General features: G+C 42.7%; 2 protein-coding genes across 2 annotated transcripts in view; one reads left to right on the top strand and one right to left on the bottom strand.

Annotated features, from left to right (window-relative positions):
- Nucleotides 1–21,492, top strand: part of psmg1 (proteasome (prosome, macropain) assembly chaperone 1) — a 228,226-nt gene that overhangs the window by 34,521 nt on the left and 172,213 nt on the right. The gene's annotated exons all lie outside the window — the stretch shown is intronic.
- kcnj15 (potassium inwardly rectifying channel subfamily J member 15) lies at nucleotides 2,025–9,118 on the bottom strand. Its single transcript, XM_080435604.1, has 4 exons — nucleotides 8,871–9,118; nucleotides 6,312–6,574; nucleotides 5,664–6,042; nucleotides 2,025–4,767 (listed from the first exon to the last, which is right to left on the bottom strand). The coding sequence occupies exons 2-4, from the start codon at nucleotides 6,558–6,560 to the stop codon at nucleotides 4,358–4,360; spliced, it is 1,038 nt and encodes a 345-aa protein (XP_080291730.1). The 5' UTR covers nucleotides 6,561–6,574; nucleotides 8,871–9,118; the 3' UTR covers nucleotides 2,025–4,357.

Raw genomic sequence — 21,492 nt, forward strand, 5'->3', positions numbered from 1 at the left:
TAAAGACAGGGCTTAAAACAGTTAAATGGTTATGTATGAAATATTGACAAAGACAAAAACTAAGGACATTTCTCTATGATTTTATTTAGTTTTGTAAACACACAATACATTTTATCAGTTTCAGTTAGTTAAGGTTTTTTTGTGTTTGTGTGTGTTATAGTTTACTATAATAACCCTGGTGGACAGGTAAATCTAAAGGAAATGCATGTGATATGAGCATTTTAAGTGCCAAGAATCACAAAAGATGGATGTGGGGTTAATCATACAAAGATTACTGATCACCTGGTGACACCTGGTGGACAAACAGGGTAAGACATGCCTACTATTACAGAAGAGGACAAATCTGCCACCATTCATTTGATATAAATCACATTGTTAATTGTGTGTAATTAGCTTCAGATTATACTCTTAAAGGGCCAGTTCACCACAAGGGAATTCTTCCATAGTAATTACCACCAATAAACATAGAAACCTACAACATGCATCTAACCACCAATAATTGCTAATACAAATCTTAACCATTAAACCCTTTCTACTTTGTTGACTGGGGTCCCCCAAGGCTCCATAATAGGTCAGGATTATTTCCCTCATACACCAAATATCTTCGCTGAAAATAACTAATCTACAGGGTCTCATTGTGAGTTTGAAGATCTGCTATTTTCTCAAAATGTTTGCTCCAGAATAGGGAAAATATGTGAACCCTTTTGGAATAGTCTGTGTCTCTGTCTGTCAGACAAATCTTTATCAGAATATGTATTTTAGATGAAGTTATACTAAAAAAGAAATGTGTAGGCCTATTCTGAAATACGATGGAATACTGACTACAAATGGGTTCACATAATATTTATGTATTGGCTAAATAGTGTGTAGATCAACCAAGTATAAATCTGGCTTTAGAATGTTAAATATTAATTAAAAAAATATATGCCTTCTTATACAGTATGCAGTACTAAGTATTATGTAGTTGTGGGGACTAGGTGGTGTCCTTGAGCATTGTTTGAAAAATGCAAGTGGTCCAGAACTCTAAAAAGCTTGAGACCAATAAGGTGCGCAGCATTGACTTGGTTGCGGACCCCCATCTGAAAATAGGTTGTGCCAGGGACCCCCCATACAAGATTTGTGTTGTTAAAATGTCTAAAAAATATTTCAAACATTTGACATTTCTTTCGAGATGTTTTTGTTGTTGAAAATAGCAGATCTACAAGCTCACCATGCATCAACCTTAAATAGGTCTGCTGTTTTCACATTGTCGATGTATATAGGTTTGTAGTTGCTACCAATGGTTGTTTTACTTGAGTAAAAGTACAAAAGAATTGGCATCAAAATATACTTAAAGTACCAAAAGTAAAAGTACTAGTCATGCAGAAAGTCCCGTCTAAAATGTGTAAAAGTCTTTTGCAAATAGCAGATCTGCAAGCTCACAACGTGTCGCATCGCAACGCGTTGTGAGCTTTTAGATCGGCTATTTTCAAACAGCCAAAGTTTAAATAGACCTAAAGTGGTAAATGTATGTTTTGTAATAATAATCAAAATCTACAGTAAGTAACTTGTAACTAAAGTTTTCAATGTTTACAATATATACAATATTTGCCTCTGAGATGTAGTGGAGTAGAAGTAAAAGTACTGAAAATTGTAAATGCTCCAGTAAAGTAAAAAAGAAAAACTTCAAAATTGAACTTAAATGCAGTACTTGAGTAAATGTACTTGGTTACTTTCCACCACTGGATGCTAATAACTAATGTTGCTGGTGACCCCCTGTAGCCTCCCTCAAGGACCCCTGGGGGTCCCCAGACCCCACTTTGAGAACCACTAGTTTGGAGCATTCAGTTTATTCTTGTCATTGTGTGTTGTGTTGGGGGCGGGGTTGACACAGCCAAATAGCTCTGCTGTGTTTTGTCAAAATAAAAGCCTGGTCTCACTGTGTTGTAACTAGATATACAGTCATTGTTACCACAACAACACCACAGAGTGAGACATTATGATGGCATTCATGTTCTTTCTTTGTCCAAGTATTGGTTCATTCCCTTACGCAAACTCTTTTATTGTAGTGAACAGCAGCACATATTAGAAATATTAACACATTAAGTACTCAGACAAACAGTATATTGTGTACGTATACAGTATATAAAAAATAAAGAAAAACTGAAAATAAAATACAAAAACGAAAAGTGGCCACAATGAGTATTTGATATAAATCAGCAATAACAGATGTAGACATTAGTTACAGGTGATTTTGACTAGAACCAGTATTGTATATTTAGTTAAAGTAAAAGTAAAAAAGAAAAAATAGCCGATGCAACGCCTTGTGAGCTTGCATATTTGGCTATTTTCATCATTTAGGTCTTAAAGGACGACATAACCCATTTTCACCCATATCTTCATATAATAGGTCCTCACTAATGCTCATTATAATCTGGCACAATTTTTTGTCTCCTCACTCTGTGTCTCAGAGGAGGGCTGTGGACGGTTCAGAAACACGCCTACCAGTGACATCATTGATGGGGAATCCAAGCTAGAAACTGCAGGCTTTCTCTGGAAAGTTATCATGCTATAATGGAAGCCATTGTTCTCGCGTTAATCAAAATAAATAAATGATGATGTCACACAGCCCAAGTGTCCACAGCCCAAGGCTGGTACCATATTATCATGAGCATTAGTGAGAACCAATTATATGAAGATAGGTTGAAAATGGGTGAAGTGATCCTTTAAGTTAACATGGGGGGGTCTCAGTATTTTGTCAGATGTGAAACGGGGGTGCTCCAAGGAACAACAGTTGGGAACCACAGCTCCAGAGTACAGGTTGACAAGAAGAATTTACACAACTTATTTTGGGCACATCATGCATTAGTCACTTCAGTTCACAACAATATAACCTGGAAGGATGTGTCCCTGAGGGTTTTACTTAAAGGTCTGCATGAATGAATAACTGAAGGAATGCAAGACACCCAGCGAGTTTCATTCAGCTTAAAGCTGCAGGTTTTATGTCCTCTGTCTGGGTTAAAGGGTCATTGCAACTCGGATGAAATTTGCATTCCACCTGAAAATGTATTTTGTGTTTATTAAAGAGCTGGAGAGACAGGGAGAGCCCTGTTACCGAACAAACACTCTTTAGCAATGATTACTATGACAATATAGAGCTATAACATTTAATAAAAACAAAAGAAAAGTTTTGTTTTAAATAAATACAAATATCACTTAGAACAACTTTAAAATAATTCAAGATTGCAGCTTCAACTACCCGCAGGAAGAGCCTTCTTAATCGGCTCTGAAATTACATAATAATATCCCCGGCCTACAGAAAATGTTTTATTTATTCTTGAAAGATATTCTGATGTAGTATGTGTGTCAGAGCAGAAGAATATTGGCTAATTTCTGCTCCAACAAAAAAAAGCTGATCTACAAGCTTATAGGTCGGCTATCTTCATCGTGTCACGCCGTTGTGCGACAATCTATGAATCGGGCTTGCGAACGTCAGAAACAACCGTTTTCTCTACTCTCTCTCGTAGGTTACTCCTCTCCCAGTTTCAAGTATCAATAGTAAAACTAGTCATTATGCAGAAAGGCCCAATTCAATGTTTTTTAATATTTTTTAAAATGTGTGGAATTTAGAAAATAGCCTATCTAGCCTACAAGCTCACAACGGGACGCATTGTGAGCTTCAGCTATTTTTGAATAGCTGAAGTGTAAAATAAGGCATTGGTTAATGAGTGTTTTGTAACAATAGCCTAATCTAAATCGCAAAGAAATATTCCCCTCTGAGATGTAGTGGATTAGAACATGAAGTATCAAAAAATGGAACTACTCAAGTAAAGCAAAAGCACCTCAGGCTTGTACTTGAGTAAATGTACTATACTTTTCACCACTGCTGACGAGGTATAGGAATCAATAGGCTCTATGCACAGCGGCCATATTGGAAAGGAACTGGGCCTCTTCCTTACTTCCTTCACAGGTCTTACCAATTATACTAAGTAAGGCTCTGTTCCATTTAGTGTAGCACAGTGGTTCTCAAACTTTTTCATTTCAAGGACCCCCATAACTCTCAGAGTTACACACCCATAAGGGGCCATTTGAAACCCCCTCAAGGAACCATGAGGGTCCCTGGACCACACTTTGAGACCCACTGGCGTACCAGAGTGTTTCCAGTGAGCCAACATGCACAATCAATATCGGCACCCTGACTCTGTTTGACCAGAGTGGAACATAACCTTAATTAGCAGCACTGGTAACACCTGTGAAGGCACAACCTTAATTAGCATAATTGGTAACACCTGTGAAGGAAGTATAAAGGAAGAGTCCCCAATTTCTTTCCAACATGGCTGCCCCGTGCACAGAGCCTATCAGGACTATCAGAACTACTTCACTCTCTCTTGTACTCCTCCTCCAGTTTCAGCTTCTCAGCGTTGTTGCTGTTGAGGAGGAGGCCGGCGTCGTTGCTGACCTGCACCTTGTCGAAGAAGTTGAAGTCGGCCACGTAGCGCCCCCCGGTGGTGCTGAAGAGCACAGGCTTGAACTCGTAGCCCCACTTGATCTCCTGGGGGACGTAGGAGGTGCGGCTCTGGCACGTGGCGGCCGTGGACTCCATGGTGGCGTTGAGCGTCACCAGCAGCTCAAAGTCGCGGGTGTGCAGGTTCTCGGCGGTCAGGCCCGCCAGCGGGCTGCTCTCGTCCAGGACGTGGTAGAAGGTCAGCGGCAGGATGAGGAACGGACACTCGCCGCTCGAGTCCATGTAGAAGTCCACGTGGCTCTGGTGCACGCTGGTCTTCTCGCCTATAGAGAGAGAGAGAGAGAGAGAGAGAGAGAGAGAGAGAGAGAGAGAGAGAGAGAGAGAGAGAGAGAGAGAGAGAGAGAGAGAGAGAGAGAGAGAGAGAGAGAGAGAGAGAGAGAGAGAGAGAGAGAGAGAGAGAGAGAGAGAGAGAGAGAGAGAGAGAGAGAGAGAGAATACTTTATTTCCATTTCCTTGTTTTCATTGTGGTCCTGTGTATTCAATTCATCAAGACATATAAAGACATACAGTAAAATACTATACAACAGACAGACAGACAGACAGATAGACAGGTGTAAATGGGTGTGGTTTATTTGGGTAGTTGTATAATTCTCCAAGGAATCCAAGGGGAAAAGAAGTTTGATTGTATGCCCTACAGTTCAAGTTATATTCGAGTTATAGGCCAAATCGGCCTGTTGTAGCCCCACCATGATACCGATTTTAAAAATGTATGCACGGCAATCGGACGCTGCGTTCATGATTTGAGGCATTTTGTTCAAAACGGGCCACTCCTGCAAACTTTGGAAGGACATTTTAGCCAATTGGATGGAATATGAAGAATCGAACAGATCCGTCTTGATCACATGACTATAGAGATACTGTGTACCGATGTGTGTGATGTTTGGACAAATCTGTAGGAGTAATACCAAAACAATTGTTTTGCAAAAATCTGCCTCATGTTTGGCCGCTCTAACTATGTGAAAGATTTGGGGCAGAGGTTCTGCTCTGGCCTCCAGGGAGTGTGCGTCGTGCACAGTTTCATGTTAATCGGTCCAACGGTGCCGGAGATTAGCTGCTCACAGACACACGGGCGGGCGGACAGGGGCGACAAAAAGTAGAAAACATCTCAGCGACAAGATAACTAAGAATAATGACAGAATAGATTTGGTAAGGATCTTGCCTTCCTCGGTCACGTTGGGGTGGAGCAGCTTGCCGGCCAGCTGACACTGGATCAGTAAGCTCTTCCTCATGTTGGCCACGCGCACCATCAGACACAGCTTGCCCTCGCTCCGGCACACCACCGCCGAGTGGCTGAACTTGATGGTCTCCGCCCGCTTCTTGGGGCGCGCCAGCTTGGCCAGGAAGGCCCCCGTCACAAAGATCTCGGCCAGGCCCGTGATGACCAGCTGGGCCACCAGGGTGAAGATGGCCAGCGGACACTCCTCCGAGATGTAGCGGAAGCCGTAGCCGATGGTGGTCTGCGACTCCAGGGAGAAGAGGAAGGCTCCGGTCAGGGTCTCCACATTGACCAGGCAGCGCGTGTGGTTGGACGGCAACTCCTGGACACGTAGATAGATAGATCAATTGGATGGATCGGATTCAAGTGCATCGTTTGGTATCTCTTTTTTTTTTCAAAAACGTTTCAAAATGTTCCCCCCAAAATGTATTATTTTTCATTCAAATGTATTATTGATTTTTGTTTAACTTTTCATAATGGAATGAAATAGAATACTTTGATTAACTTTTGCACCCTCACAATACAGACACCCCAAAAAGGCAGACAACACAAGACCAAGAGCACAAAAAAAAGCAGACGACAACCCAATACCTCGTCAAAGTCGCCGTTGCCCATGCCGATGAAGTAGAAGATGACGCCGAAGATGAACCAGGTCATGACGAAGGTGGAGGCGAACAGCGTGAGCTTGTAGCGCCACTTCATGTCCACCACCGTGGTCCAGATGTCGTGCAGGTACAGCTTGACCATGCCCTCCACGTTGTCGATGCGCACGTTGTTGTGGCCGTCTTTGGACACGATGCGACGCTGGACCTCTGTCTTCTTGGTCATCATGCCTTTCATTGTTGATTTGCCGGCTGGATGGAACCAGAGTAATGTAGTTTAACGCAGTATTGAGAGAGGGATCCACACAGTGTTACGACTGCCATCTATCATTTTGTATCGACATACACTAAGGTTATGGCAAAACCTGTGTCTGTCTGTCTGTCTGTCTGTCTGTCTGTCTGTCTGTCTGTCTGTCTGTCTGTCTGTCTGTCTGTCTGTCTGTCTGTCTGTCTGTCTGTCTGTCTGTCTGTCTGTCTGTCTGTCTGTCTGTGTATCTCCCGGGCATAACTCGGGCACCGTCTGACTAGCCTGGTTCCAGACGAATCTGCCATCGCAAAAAAAAAATGCCCGTGGCAGATTAGGTCTGTCCCCTCTAAATAGAGATTGGATTTCTCTCCCTCCAAAGTTGTGAGGGCCCAATCAAGGCCCAGTGTGCAAATATGGGCCTTGGCATTTTTTTAAAATTGCCCCTCGGAAATGCAGAGATTTCAGACTACCGTCTGACCAATCGACTTCGATCTTGGCGTTCGTGTGTCGCCAACGACCCAGATGCCAAGTGGGAATTCGGTTGTCAAAATCCATGAAAGTCACACTAAATCTGTTTGTGTGTGTGGGGGGGGGGGCTTTCGGGGGGGGGGGGCTTTGGAGGGCATACGTCATCAACACAAGGTGAGCAGTTGTTGATGACATCAGGGATCCCGTATCACCATATTTGGTCGATCGGTCGTTTGGTAGGGGGTAGCGCTCTGGTTTACTCTGACAACAGTACAACAGTGGGTATTGCATAAACGGGTATTTAAACAAATATAGAGCCCAGGGGACTCCGGTGAAGGGGTTTAAGTGCAATAAAGTCGTACTTGTCAAGGTCAACAGTTATGAAAAGGTTAATTTAATCATCATCTCTTGCGGTACCCCCATTTGCGGGTGTATTTATTGTGTTAATTATTGTGTTAACTTCAAATGAAATCAAAGGGTTGTACTCTTTTTACTCCACTACAATTCTTTTAACACGTGTTACTAGTTACTTTGTAGATTTAGATTATTACAAAGCATACATCAACCAATGAAGCCCTATTTGCCTTTGTCTGTTTGAAAGTAGACAAGCTCACCAATGTGTTGCGACGCATTGTGAGCTTGTAGACCGGCTATCTTTGAAATATTTTGACACATTTTGAAAACTTGTAGAATCGTACATTCTGCATAATGAGTGTATTTGATGCCAGTCATTTTGTTTCCTTAAGTCATATTTGAATTTCTTTAAGTTAACCATGTAAAACCCTATTCTGTGGAAAAGGTTATCTATATCTATATCTAATGTAGAGCGAAAACAAAACAGTCACTAGTGTGTAGATCCCTGAGGGACTCCGTCCGGTCAACCAAGTAATTCTGTGTGTTGACTAAAAAAATTACGAAAGATGTTTGTCGGCTACCTTTTCACACTGACGGAAACTACATAAAAACTACGCTATGATGACAAGAACTATGATTAAATATACACACAATTTCATCAACAAATAAAAACTAGACGGAAATGTTGGGGAGGGACTTGGTGGAGAAAAGACATTTTATGCTTGGTTGTAGATCGACTATTTTCAGCGCGCAGCTAAATCTGTCAAAAAAAATGTAATTGTCCTCTAAATCAACTGTAGGTTTAGTCTACTAAAATATCATGATATTTAGTCAACTAGAACTAGACCCAGTGGTGGAAAAAGTATTCAAATGTTTTACTTAAGTAAAAGTATCAATACTGCAATGTAGAAGTACTCCGTTACAAGTAAAAGTCTGGAATTAAACATTTACTTGAGTAAAAGTACAAAAGTATTGGTATCAAAATGTACTTAAAGTACCAAAAGTAAAAGTACTAAAATGTTTGAAAATAGCAGATCTACAAGCTCACAACGCGTCGCGATGCGACGCGTTGTGAGCTTGTTGATCGGCTATTTTCAAATAGCCTAGGTATAAAATAGGGCTAAAGTGGTTAATGTATGTTTTATAATGTAATAATTGATATCTGCAAAGTAACTAGTAACTAAAGTTTTCAAATAATTGTAGTGGAGTAAAAGTACGATATTTTCCTCTGAGATGTAGTGGAGTAGAAGTAAAAGTGCTGAAAATTGGAAATACTCAAGTAAAGTAAAATAAATACCTCCAAATTGTACTTAAGCACATTACTTGAGTAAATGTAATTAGTTTCTTTACACCACTGACTAAAACTAAAACATTTCAGATCACAAAAATATGACAGAAACTAAATTTCATTCAAAAGACTTTGACTAAAATTAAAGTTCTGTCAAAAGCAACAGTGGTGAATAACAGAGCATAACTCACCTGCTGTGTGCAGTCAGATGGTAGAACGCAGTGCAGGTGTGTGTTGGTGTGTTCCACACAGTATGTGTGTGTGTAAGATGAAACGTCTTAATAGGACCCTATAGCACCCTGCTCCACAATGTCTGCTCTCTGCTATTGTCCCGCTCGGGGAGAGAGAGAGAGAGGTGAACTTTGTCCCATTGATATTCAGGACAACTTCATGAGAACCTGGACAGGCTTGTTGTTCCGCCATGTGGGTCGACTTTGATTCCATCTTCACAACAAAAGCCACACCTCTGCTTTGTCCGCTTTTATTGACTAAAACACGGCTGTGTTGTTACTTTTTTTTGTGGTTGTTGGGGGTGTACACACACACACACACATACACACACGCACACACACACACACACACACACACACCCTCATTTACGTCTCGCTTCCGCAGGACAGTCATGTTCTGAAGGACATTGTAAAGCAGAGTTTCCCAATGTTTTTATGGGTCATGAGGAAATGTCCTGTTTTTTGTTGTCTGTTTGTTTGTGTTTTGCATCTTTAATTCTTTTTTTTTATTTTCAAAAGATTTTCAGAGATAAAAAATAAATCATCTTTTCTTTTGGTGAAATGTTCTAAAACATTTACCACAATTAGCAGTTCTACAAACTCACAATGTGTTGTGTGTAATGTCATTTCTCTCCACCGGTGTCTCACCTGCCTCTGTGTGTGTGTGTGTGTGTGTGTGTGTGTGTGTGTGTGTGTGTGTGTGTGTGTGTGTGTGTGTGTGTGTGTGTGTGTGTGTGTGTGTGTGTGTGTGTGTGTGTGTGTGTGTGACCTTGAATGGAGCTGATAGGAGCTCCTTCTGTTTGCTATTAACCACACTGAAGACCTGGGTTTACTGGAAATACACTCTGACTCTCTCTGTGTGTGTGTGTGTGTGTGTGTGTGTGTGTGTGTGTGTGTGTGTGTGTGTGTGTGTGTGTGTGTGTGTGTGTGTGTGTGTGTGTGTGTGTGTGTGTGTGTGTGTGTGTGTGTGTGTGTGTGTGTGTGTGTGTGTGTGCGTGCGTGCGTGCGTGCGTGCGTGCGTGCGTGCGTGCGTGCGTGCGTGCGTGCGTGCGTGCGTGCGTGCGTGCGTAGGTGCGTGTGCGTGCGTGCGTGCGTGCGTGCGACAGAGAAAAGGACAGAGAGACACAGACAGACAGTCAGACAGACAGACAGAGGGGGGGGTAGGGTCAGCATACCATAGACGGCCTATTGATCATACTACAACGTCACACAAAAGCAACAAATGTAGCAGATCTACAAGACTCCAAAGGCAGTGAGAAGCAGCTATTTTTTTATTTGAATCCTGAAAAGTAACTGTTTTGGTTTCCACCCGACAGAGTTGGTATAGGGTTCAAGTGGTTAATAGATTGGTTAGACATTCCTAATCGATTTGAAGGTCCATTGAGGAGGATCCATTGACTTCACTGGTGAAGAACCGGTGTCTTGACACACAGATCACTCATTGAAATATTAGACTTGGGAGAGAGCAATGTCCAATGCTCACAGGCCAATCATTCACCGTCTCACTGGAAAATAGCCAGTGTGGAATTTAAATTACTCAGCCGTATAAGGGTCCATTTGGTTCCCTTTGTAACTCTCTCAGAACCTCAGATTCCGGTGCTGAAAGGAGGCGGTAGCGTCCAGTATGACAGCGTAAGCTAATGCGGTGTTTCTCAAACTTTTTCATGTCCAGGACGGGGACAGCGCTCCATTCCGACACCAAATTGAGATGTATTTGGCCCCGGACCCCCATCTGAAAATGTTTTGTGGCAGGGGGCCCCAAAAGAGAAGATTTGTGTTATAACATTCTTAGCTCTACTCAAGCATCTACTGTCATTATGTTCTTAGCTCTACTCAAGCACCTACTGTCATAATGTTCTTAGCTCTACTCAAGCACCTACTGTCATAATGTTCTTAGTTCTACTCAAGCACCTACTGTCATAATGTTCTTAGCTCTACTCAAGCATCTACTGTCATAATGTTCTTAGCTCTACTCAAGCACCTACTGTCATAATGTTCTTAGCTCTACTCAAGCATCTACTGTCATAATGTTCTTAGCTCTACTCAAGCACCTACTGTCATAATGTTCTTAGTTCTACTCAAGCACCTACTGTCATAATGTTCTTAGCTCTACTCAAGCATCTGTCATAATGTTCTTAGCTCTAATCAAGCATCTACCGTCATAATGTTCTTAGCTCTAATCAAGCATCTACCGTCATAATGTTCTTAGCTCTACTCAAGCACCTACTGTCATAACGGTTGGCTGCTGGGGGAGAGAGGAGCAGATGTGGCTAATAAAACGAGCCTGTCAAAGCACTTCGATGCGATGATAGAGTGCAGACTAGCCGACACCAACTCGGCACTCCTGGATCGCTGCCTTCCACACCCTCCTGTCCAACACCAGGGTCTTGAGCTCTGCAGGGTTGTTAGCTCTGCTGTCACGCTACAGCGTGTCTACGACGACGTAGGTGGTTTCCCCCCTTCTTCCCCTCCTCGCTGTGCCTTGGGTTGGCTCCCACAGTGTCAGTTTGCTCGCCATCAGTTCCAGATGCCTGGCACAATGCCTCATCCGTCTCTCCCTGACCATGTCTGTGTCTCCCAGGGTTGGTCCTTGTAGAGCAGTGGTTCCAGGGACCGTCAGGGTATGAGGGCCTGTAACTCTGAGAGTCATGGGGGTCCTTGAAATTAAAACTTTTGAGAGCCACAGCCATAGAGGTCCACGTTTGTGATGTGAGCTAACAACACTGCGGAGCTCAAGACCCTGATGATGCATAGGAGGGTGTTGGAAGGCGATCCAGGGAGTCCCCCAATGTTTTAATTTGAATCCTGAAAAACGTTTTTTGGACATGAGATTTCTACCCGACAGCAACGATTTTAAATTATATTATATTATATTATATTTAGAATTAGTTACCATGCCTTCAAGCACCTCAAAGTGAGTTCTGATGTGAACCCGTTTGTAATAGCCAGTTTTTCCTCATATTTATATATTAAATAAATACATGTTATGATAGAGATTTGTCTGACAGAGAGAAAACAGACTATTCCAAAAGGGTTCACATAATTTCAAGCATGTATTACATAATTCCTCATATAGGTGGAACTGTATACTTTTGACAACTTCATCCCTATAGTGCCTCTATTCTGGGACGAACATTTGCAGAAAACAGCAGATCTACTGTAGGCTACATATCTACTGTAAGCTCCCACCCGCTGTGAGCTTGCAGATAAGTTATATTCAGCAAAGAGATTTGGTGTAGAGGGAAATACTTGACCTAGTATAGAGCCCTGGGGCACCCCGGCTAACTAGAGGGTTTAAGTGGTTAAGATTTGTGATCAATGATCAATTATTGGCGGCCCCATAGATACATGCACTAAATTGTAGGTTTGTATGTATGTTTGTGTGTTCTGGGACTCCGTGCACAAACACAAGCACAAGCACAACCACCGGACGGAAAACCTACTGGACTAAACCAAATTATAAGAAGCAAAGAGCCAAATGTAATGTATTTTGCTCTAAACAGAGAATACACCGTGGCAGAATACCTGAGCACTGTGAGCTGTTGTGACAGGAGAAAGGATGTCTAATGGAACCTTAAAGACTACAAATCATTGTGTGCATTCCTGCACATCTCAGTGACCTCGGTACATAGAAATACTGCGCATAGTACAAACACAGCAAAATACCTTTAAATACATTTCAATAATCAGCTGCTATTTATCCCAAAGGTTTGAAAGCAAAACGAATGCAAAACATTGAAATACTGCTGTCATTTGTTTCAAAAGTTTATCCCAATCTAACCTTTCTTATGTGGATGTATAACTATTTCTGACAGAGGATACACCATTTGTTGTGGTTTTATAACATAGTCTCAATGTAACACAGCTCTGTTTAGACATTTCTTTATTCCCATTTAATTGTTTTGATCGTTTTGTTCCACTTTTGCTTTGGCAATGTACATGTATGTTTTAGTTTTCTCATGCCAATAAAGACCCTTTGAATTGAATTGCAGACCTATGTGGTTGGTGGTAATTACTATGGGAGCAAATTCTTGTGTTGGGCTGTACCTTTAGCAATAGAACCTAGTAACTAATTAGTGGCAGATTTGTCCCCTTCTGTAATAGTAGATATGTGTTTCTCTGTCTGTCCACCAGGTGTCACCAGTGTGTTGATCACTAAGTTTCAGCTCCATTGTGGTCACCTGTCCTGTGCTCTGTCCTCTGCATATAGCTCAATGGTCCTCGGTCAGTCTGTCTTTATTTATGTTTTATGTGTTATTTAACCTTATCAGGTAATTGTATAGGCTCTATGCGCAGCAGCCATATTGGAAAGACCTCTTACCTCCTTCACAGGTGTTACCAGTGATACTAAAGCTCTGTTCCATTCTGGTCAAAGAGAGTCAGGGTGTTAATGTTCATGTTGGCTCAATGGAAACACTCTGCTACACCAGTGGGTCTCCAAGTGTGGTCCTCAGGGTTCCTTGAGGCCAGGGTTTACAAATGGACCCTTATTTGTACACTCTCAGAGTTATGGGGGTCCTTGAAATGAAAACGTTTGAGAACCACTGTGCTACACTAAATGGAACAGAGCCTTCATTAGTGTTGATAACACCTGTGAAGGAAGAGAGGAAGAGGCCCAATTTCTTTCCAATAGAGCATCGCAGTTCCCGCCCCTTCCGGGTTCCACCGCAAAATACTCAATGCATTTTTCCCATTGACATTTCCAAAAATATTTATATCAATTAATTTAAGCCTAGAATCAAGCCAATAAAACATGACCATCATCATGACCATAAAACGTTTGATTCTGTGATAAAAAAAAAAATTGGAAAACGGCAAAACAAAGGGTATTTATTAAATATAGTATATCATATAATTAAATATAAAATTTTAAAAAATCACAGAAAAAAAAACATTTTATGGTCATAAAACGGTCATTGGCTTGATTCTAGGCTTAAAATAATTGATATAAATATTTTTGGAAATGTCAATGGGAAAAATGCATTGAGTTTTTCCTTCCGGCACCAGGAAAAACCAGGAAGTGGGCGGGAACTGCGATGCTCTATATGGCTGCAGTGCATAGAGCCTGTTGAGACCTAAAATCTCATTCTCAAGAGAGGCCTAGTTCGAAGAGCAGCCAGCAACAATCGCACAATACAGACAGCAGCCCATTCAAAACACAGACAAGATGAAGACATGTAGTTAAAATTGAGAAGCAGGATTTTTTTGTGAATTTTCAAACACGTCAGAGCCCACACACAGAGGCAGAGAGAGAGAGAGAGATAACAATAACAAAACTATCTCTGATTCCGAGGGGTAGACTGATTGCATCCCAGATTATCCTTTATTCTAATGGATTTTGAATGGCTGTCAGTGTTTCTATCATTCATGTTATGGCTGTAATCGTGTGTGTTCAGGTACTGCAGGACCCATGCTCAGGTGCCAGTCACACTATACAAGCTATACCTTGTTGTAAAGGTGACTAATCAACAATATCCATATAAAATACAATTGGTATTTATTGAAGTGGAGAAATAATCAACCTTACATTTCTGAACTTTTTTTGAGGAGTTTTATGATAAGTGTTTTACACAACGAGTTCAACTCAAGTGTGGTGTTGTGGGTGCACCGGTATTCGGTGAACTCTCCCTTTCTAAGGGATTGCGTTTTGCGCGTGTTTGTCCTTTCGTTCTAGGTGCTGACTTATTATGTGTTCTAATGTTCTTGCTTTAGACTAACTTTAGTTAACAGTCAGAGGTTTTGTTAAGCCCTTAAGTTTGTTAATACATCCTTTACGTTTTGTACATTTGTTGTCTTGACTCCTTCTTTCTCCTGGCTTTTGAATTATGTTACACCCCACATCGCCTAGAGCAGACCAACTTGAGATGGTAACGGTTCATGAAATTGCTCTGAAAGTGATCTAAACGATATCGTTCGCCACTATCGTTGTTGTTATAATTGCGGTTGGGACAATGCCACGCACTTGAGTTCGAACGATTTTTATGTTTAGTACACGGCTTGGTTGAATGTTTGATTCTGATTGGTCAATGACTGAATTCTACCGTGTGTTATTTCTGGATAATGACCGATGAGCTCTATAACAGACCGCTGTCTAATCAAAGCCTCAGGGCGCATGCTGCGCTGCTTGATTTTGTGCCGTATCCAACATGACGGCCATGTAAACAAACGCACAATGTCATGTACAGCTAAACATTGCTCTCACGAATGTTTTTGAAAACATTTGAAGCGAGAAATAGACAATGCAGTAACCGAAAATGTATTATTTTTATTTGATGAACACTTCCTTGGTTTCCGAGGCGACCGTGTTGCGCTGGACAGACGGCTAGCGCAACACTTATGGAATACTTTCATTACCGTAGGCAAGGAAGTACTTCATTTTGTTGTTACTTTTGGGTACATTTATTAATTAATGTATTACTTCGCCTCGGGATTTAATAATCCTGTCGGGGGTTATTTCTCGACAACGACCGGCGCTTCGTCAATTATCCCTTACATATAGAGCCTATAGTCATCGCTCTAGATGTGAACCGCCCTTTACTCTCATTTAGTTGTATTTTGTTTGTTGGAATCTGCGATGGATTTGCTCACCAGCTGTTCCAAAAAAAAAAAGCCAAATGCCCCATATGTCTGCCATCAGGAGGGGGGGGCCGAGAGGGGACTGGCAGGGGCCACCAAGGTGACCAGGAACTATTAGTCCACAGGGACCCTCCCGGGGGCCCCAGATGAAAGACAGCCTGCGGCCTTAGAAGGAGAACATTTTCCAGAACAAGTCCTCCTTCTCCAAGACTATCAGAGTGCAGTGTCTGGACTTCATCAGTAGGTTGTTCAGAGAACACACTGCTGCTGGAGTGTTGAAGGGGGACAATTAGCTATTGTTTTCCTTAAGCAGTCGCTGTGCGTGTGTGTGTGTGTGTGTGTGTGTGTGTGTGTGTGTGTGTGTGTGTGTGTGTGTGTGTGTGCGCGCGTGTGCGTGTGAGCGTGTGTGTGTGTGTGTGTGTGCGTGTGCGTGTGCGTGTGCGTGTGCGTGTGCGTGTGTGTGTGTGTGTGTGTGTGTGTGTGTGTGCATATTGAGCACACTAACATAAACATTGTTCTCATCATGGATGTAACCGCTAACTGAAAGACAGGGACAATTTATTCGCCTCTAATTCCACTTTGCCTTCCGTCTGCAGTTTGAACAGCTCTCTGGATGCAGGCTCACAGTCTACTCTAGACTGTGTGTGTGCAGAGAGAGAGAGAGAGAGAGAGAGAGAGAGAGAGAGAGAGAGAGAGAGAGAGAGAGAGAGAGAGAGAGAGAGAGAGAGAGAGAGAGAGAGAGAGAGAGAGAGAGACAGACAGACAGACAGACAGACAGACAGACAGACAGACAGACAGACAGACAGACAGACAGACAGACAGACAGACAGACAGACAGACAGACTATGAGAGAGAATGAGAATGAACAGACATGTGTTGCATGTATATTATGCGTATGTAATATTAGCCTGTGGTCCATGTCTGCAAGGTTAAGTAAGGCTAATTAGACAAGTTCTGTGTGATGGAGGTGAGATGGCTTCTTGGCAGAGGCTTTGCAGTTGGATTTGTACAGGATTTCCACACTCTCAGCAGCAAATGGTTTCCATATGGGCTTCAGTCTCACAACATAACGCTCAGCTGCTGCGGCCATTTCTCCCCATGCACAAGATAAGAAGATACAGCCATAGCTTTCTGTATGTCATTGTGTTACATTATGTATACCTTCAAATATATATATATTTTATGGTTTGATATTATGTTAGGGATTTTAGGTTGTTTTCAGTGGTTTTGTATTTTGTGAGTTCATGTGACGTGCTAAGTAATGCATTGGTGTAATTTATTGATGCATTGTGTTGCATTATATACCTATCCGTCATTGTGTTGCATTATATATGCATTGTAACTGCCATTATTGTGTTGCATTATAGGCCTTTTGAGTATAAGTAAGTAGGTCAGAGTGGTTCATTGTCGGTATCAGACCAACAAGGTGTCTATTCCCTTTTCAAGGCACTGACTAGACCCCTGGGATGGATTGTTAAGGTGTGGCTCAATACCTACCATCAGCTCCCAGTACTTACAACAACACCTACCATCAGCTCCCAGTACTTACAACAACACCTACCATCAGCTCCTAGTACTTACAAAAAACACCTACTATCAGATCCCAGTACTTACAACAACACCTACCATCAGCTCCCAGTACTTATAACAACACCTACCATCAGCTCCCAGTACTTACAACAACACCTACCATCAGATCCCAGTACTTATAACAACACCTACCATCAGATCCCAGTACTTACAACAACACCTACCATCAGCTCCCAGTACTTACAACAACACCTACCATCAGCTCCCAGTCCTTACAACACCTACCATTAGCTCCCAATATACTGACAACAATGTCTACTATCAGCTCCTAGTACTTACAACACCTACCATCAGCTCCCAGTACTTACAATAACACCTACCATCAGCTCCCAGTCCTTACAACACCTACCATTAGCTCCCAATATACTGACAACAATGTCTACTATCAGCTCCTTGTACTTACAACACCTACCATCAGCTCCCAGTATACTTACAACAACACCCACCATCAGCTCCATACTTACAACACCTACCATCAGCTCCCAGTACTTACAACAACACCACACCTACCATCAGATCCCAGTCCTTACAACACCTACCATCAGCTCCCAGTACTTACAACAACACCACACCTACCATCAGATCCCAGTCCTTACAACACCTACCATCAGCTCCCAGTACTTACAACAACACTGTATACCTTCAGCTCCCAGTCCTTACAACACCTACCATCAGATCCCAGTCCTTACAACACCTACCATCAGATCCCAGTCCTTACAACACCTACCATCAGCTCCCAGTACTTACAATAACACTGTATACCTTCAGCTCCCAGTCCTTACAACACCTACCATCAGATCCCAGTCCTTACAACACCTACCATCAGCTCCCAGTACTTACACTGATCTGGATAGTAAATCAGATTTGGGCTGCCAGTCTAAACAGGGCCGTAGTGAGTCTCTCTGCCATTCATTAACACACGGTACACACCAGTCTCTACTGGGCTAAGTGAACAGGATAGGTCATAAATACAGTGCTGTAGTGCACACCACTTAACGTTCAGTAGATGGTCCTAAATGACCTATTTAACGCTTTGAAAAACAAACGTGTAATTAGAGTTGTTCCGAGCACACAGTCCATTAGAAAGCCATTAGGATAATAGGTAAACATGCATCTCTTCATAATGAACCAGTGTGCTTCAGAGCCTCACGGTGTACAGTACCTTGGTGTGCGCCAAAAAAAGACTATAACTCTCACTAAGAGCCTGAACTTAAATACATCAATAACAAAGTAAAAAGTGAATAAATTAGAAGGCCTAGAGTGTGAGGTGATTCTAAAGAAAACGGAATACTTTCATCCCAGATTAAATTAACCTAGTTTTCTCAACTCCAACCTTTTCTTGTTTTGGTTGTTACTTTCCTCATAATAAGAGCTAGGGATTGGGCTAGATGTGAATTTAATGTGATTGTTTTAAATGCTGTGTGATGTGGAAGGCAATATGTTGGGACACATTCCCAACATGTCCACTAGGAGGCACCCTTCACAAAGGAAATACATAATTTCTACATACAAATCTCTTCTCCTTCACCAGTGGTTGCCAAACAGTGGTCGACTCCAGGCACACTGGTGTAATGTGAGACATGTATATAGCACGTCTACAAGCTGTAGATGAAGTCTAGATTAACTTGTATATCTGCTGTTTTCATTATGAATACAGAAATAGGCCTACAGAGATTTTGACTTGCCCATTAGTGTTCCTTGGTCACAAAAAGTTTGAAAATGGTCCTAGATGTAAACTGCCCTTACATGTCCAGAGAGACAAAGAGATAAACAGATCCACAACTTGATTGATTGATTGATTGATTGATTGATTGATTGACAAGAAATATATACAATAAACAGTTTGAGGCGGGGGGGGGAGGGGTGGTAGGTTAAGACTTTGACAGGGGTCGGTTTGGAACTGCAGCCTCCTGAATGTGTTTTTCTAGGGATGTTTTGAAAGTGAGTAGGGTTTTACACTCCTTTACTGCTTTTGGTAGGGCATTCCACATTTTTGTTGCATAGTATGAGAACGAGTTCATTCCCTTGAACATGATCAGTGGAGCTGCCTCTGGTGTTGTGCAAAATGAGCAGGGGCCTCAAACATACAACCCATCTAGGGTTGTATGTTTGAGGCCAAGAAGTAGCCTTACTAGTTTGTTTTGGGTTGTCTGGAGCCTTATTCTTAAGGCCTTAGTGGTGTTGTGATACCATGAGAAGCATGCATAGTCGAGATGACCTTGGATGAGGGCCCCTGTAAGAATCTTCAATGTATTCTTACTGACTAGAGAGGAAATCCTATACAAAAAACGCGTTATTTGATTGACCTTTTTGATGACTCTTTCTGCCATTTCATCACCGGAGAGGTTTGCCTCCAAGATGGAACCCAGGTAGGTAATTTCCTCCTTTCTTGTGATAACATCATCCCCCGCTTTGATTGTGAAGCTCTCAACCTGGCTAAGGTTAACACTAGACCCAAAGAGAATGGATTCAGTTTTACCCACAGGTGTAATGATAGTGTGTTGCCAGAGAGCCAGATGCGGATCGTGTCGAGTTCAGAGCTGAGAGTGTCCCTGTCCGAGACCAGCAGAGCCGAGTCATCTGCGAACAGGAACAGGTTGCAGTCGCAAGCTGATGACATATCGTTCACATATATCAGGAACAGTAAAGGTCCTAGTATGCTTCCTTGCGGAACGCCACAACTCACTGGGAGGAGGGGGGGGACAGGGTTCCGTTCACTTCCACCACCTGTTCCCTCCCCTCCAGATAGGATCTCATCCAGCTCGCCGACGTATCATCAAAACCTATTGCTGACTCATCTCACTCTCAGCAGCATAATCTTTAAATGACAGCAGTGGAATAACTGTCTGTCTGTCCAAAATTTATGCAGAAACTTGAAAGGTGTGCTCCTCTGAGCTCAGATCTCCACCAGGCTGTGTTGGCTACCCAGGGCTGTGTCAGCGTTGGGGTGCAGCCATTAGGACGCTGTGGGGGAAATAGAGTTTGTACGACAGACGGTGCAACTGTTGGTGTTTGTGGAAGAAGTGAAAAGCGGTTTGTGCAGAAGTGAAAGCTGTTTTGTAGGTGCACTCTGTAGAGGCCCCTCAACATCAAATTTGGGGATGATTTGATGTTTTCTTTTTTACTTTTCATGGTTTTCACTGACTTTGTACCGATCTACACTCCCACTTTGTAACTGTTTGACAGTCATTGTCACATGATCATTTGTACCTAATTTGGTGGGGGGGAAAAGACACGTTTCTGCATTTGTAGCACTTGTGGTGTTCCGTACACGGACGGACAGGGGGGCACCTCCGACGACATGAGACCGTATATAAATGTCGACAGTCAAACAGAATAGAAGTCAGTGACGGTCGGATCGGCCTGAAACCTTTGCCCAAACATGGATTCATTTGTCACAGATACATCTATGATGACAGTCACCATGACAGTCACCATGACACACCCGAGAGCCACATGAAGCCCCGCCATTATTGGACACTTTTTTGTTTGGCGTTCGACTTTGACTTTATTGATAATAAAATGTAAAATACATACATTGTCACACCATTATCAAATGGATATTTCCTTTGCGGTCCTTTAAAATGATGTTGTGTTGGGGCGCGGTGGCGCAGTCGGTAGCGCTGCCGCCTCACAGCTAGAAGTTCCTGGGTTCGATTCCCGCAGGGGACGCTGTGGGTGCTGGGGGGGGCGTGTTCTCTCCTTCGCGTCATCAGTGCCCATACCCTAGGTGGGGTTGGCGAAAGGGCCTTTCTGTGTGGAGTTTGCATGTTCTCCCCGTGTCCCCTAGCGGGTAGGTACCCTCACAAAAACATGTAGTAATCCTGGTCACTATACTGCCTCCCCCTGGCCAGTCGGGGCGCCTGATGGAGGGGAAAGGAACTGGTTGGAATAACGTGTTCCTTCCACGCGCTACGTCCTACCAGGGAAACTCTCCCCTGTCAGGTGATAAGAAGGTCAGTTGGCTCTCATGCATTGAAGGAGGCATGAGCTCGGCTCTAGGCTCTCCCTAGGTTGGCAGAGGGAAGGTAGTGCCCAGGATTACATAGACAATTGGCATTGGGTGTAAAAAAATGGGGTTACTAAATCGTGGGATCCAAAATTTGAAAAAAAAATGAAAAGATGTTGTGTTGCATGATGTGACGTGTATGTGTGTATTTGCACAAGTGTCCTTGTGCATGTCAATCCAAGCACCCATTGGTCCAAGAAAACCATGTGTTTCAAGTGCAAGAAAACCATGTATTTCAAGTGCAAGAAAACCATGTATTTCAAGTGCAAGAAAACCATGTGGATTTGAACCCACAACCTTCGTACTGGGCAGATACTTTACCACTGCGCCACCCGAGCGCCCTCATATTGACATACAAGGTTTCTGCCCGACAGCTATGAAAATAATGGAGTTTAAACCATAGACTGT

The sequence above is a fragment of the Gymnoscopelus braueri genome (assembly GCF_963280865.1).
Source record: "Gymnoscopelus braueri genome assembly, chromosome: 8".
In the NCBI taxonomy this organism is placed as follows: domain Eukaryota; kingdom Metazoa; phylum Chordata; class Actinopteri; order Myctophiformes; family Myctophidae; genus Gymnoscopelus; species Gymnoscopelus braueri.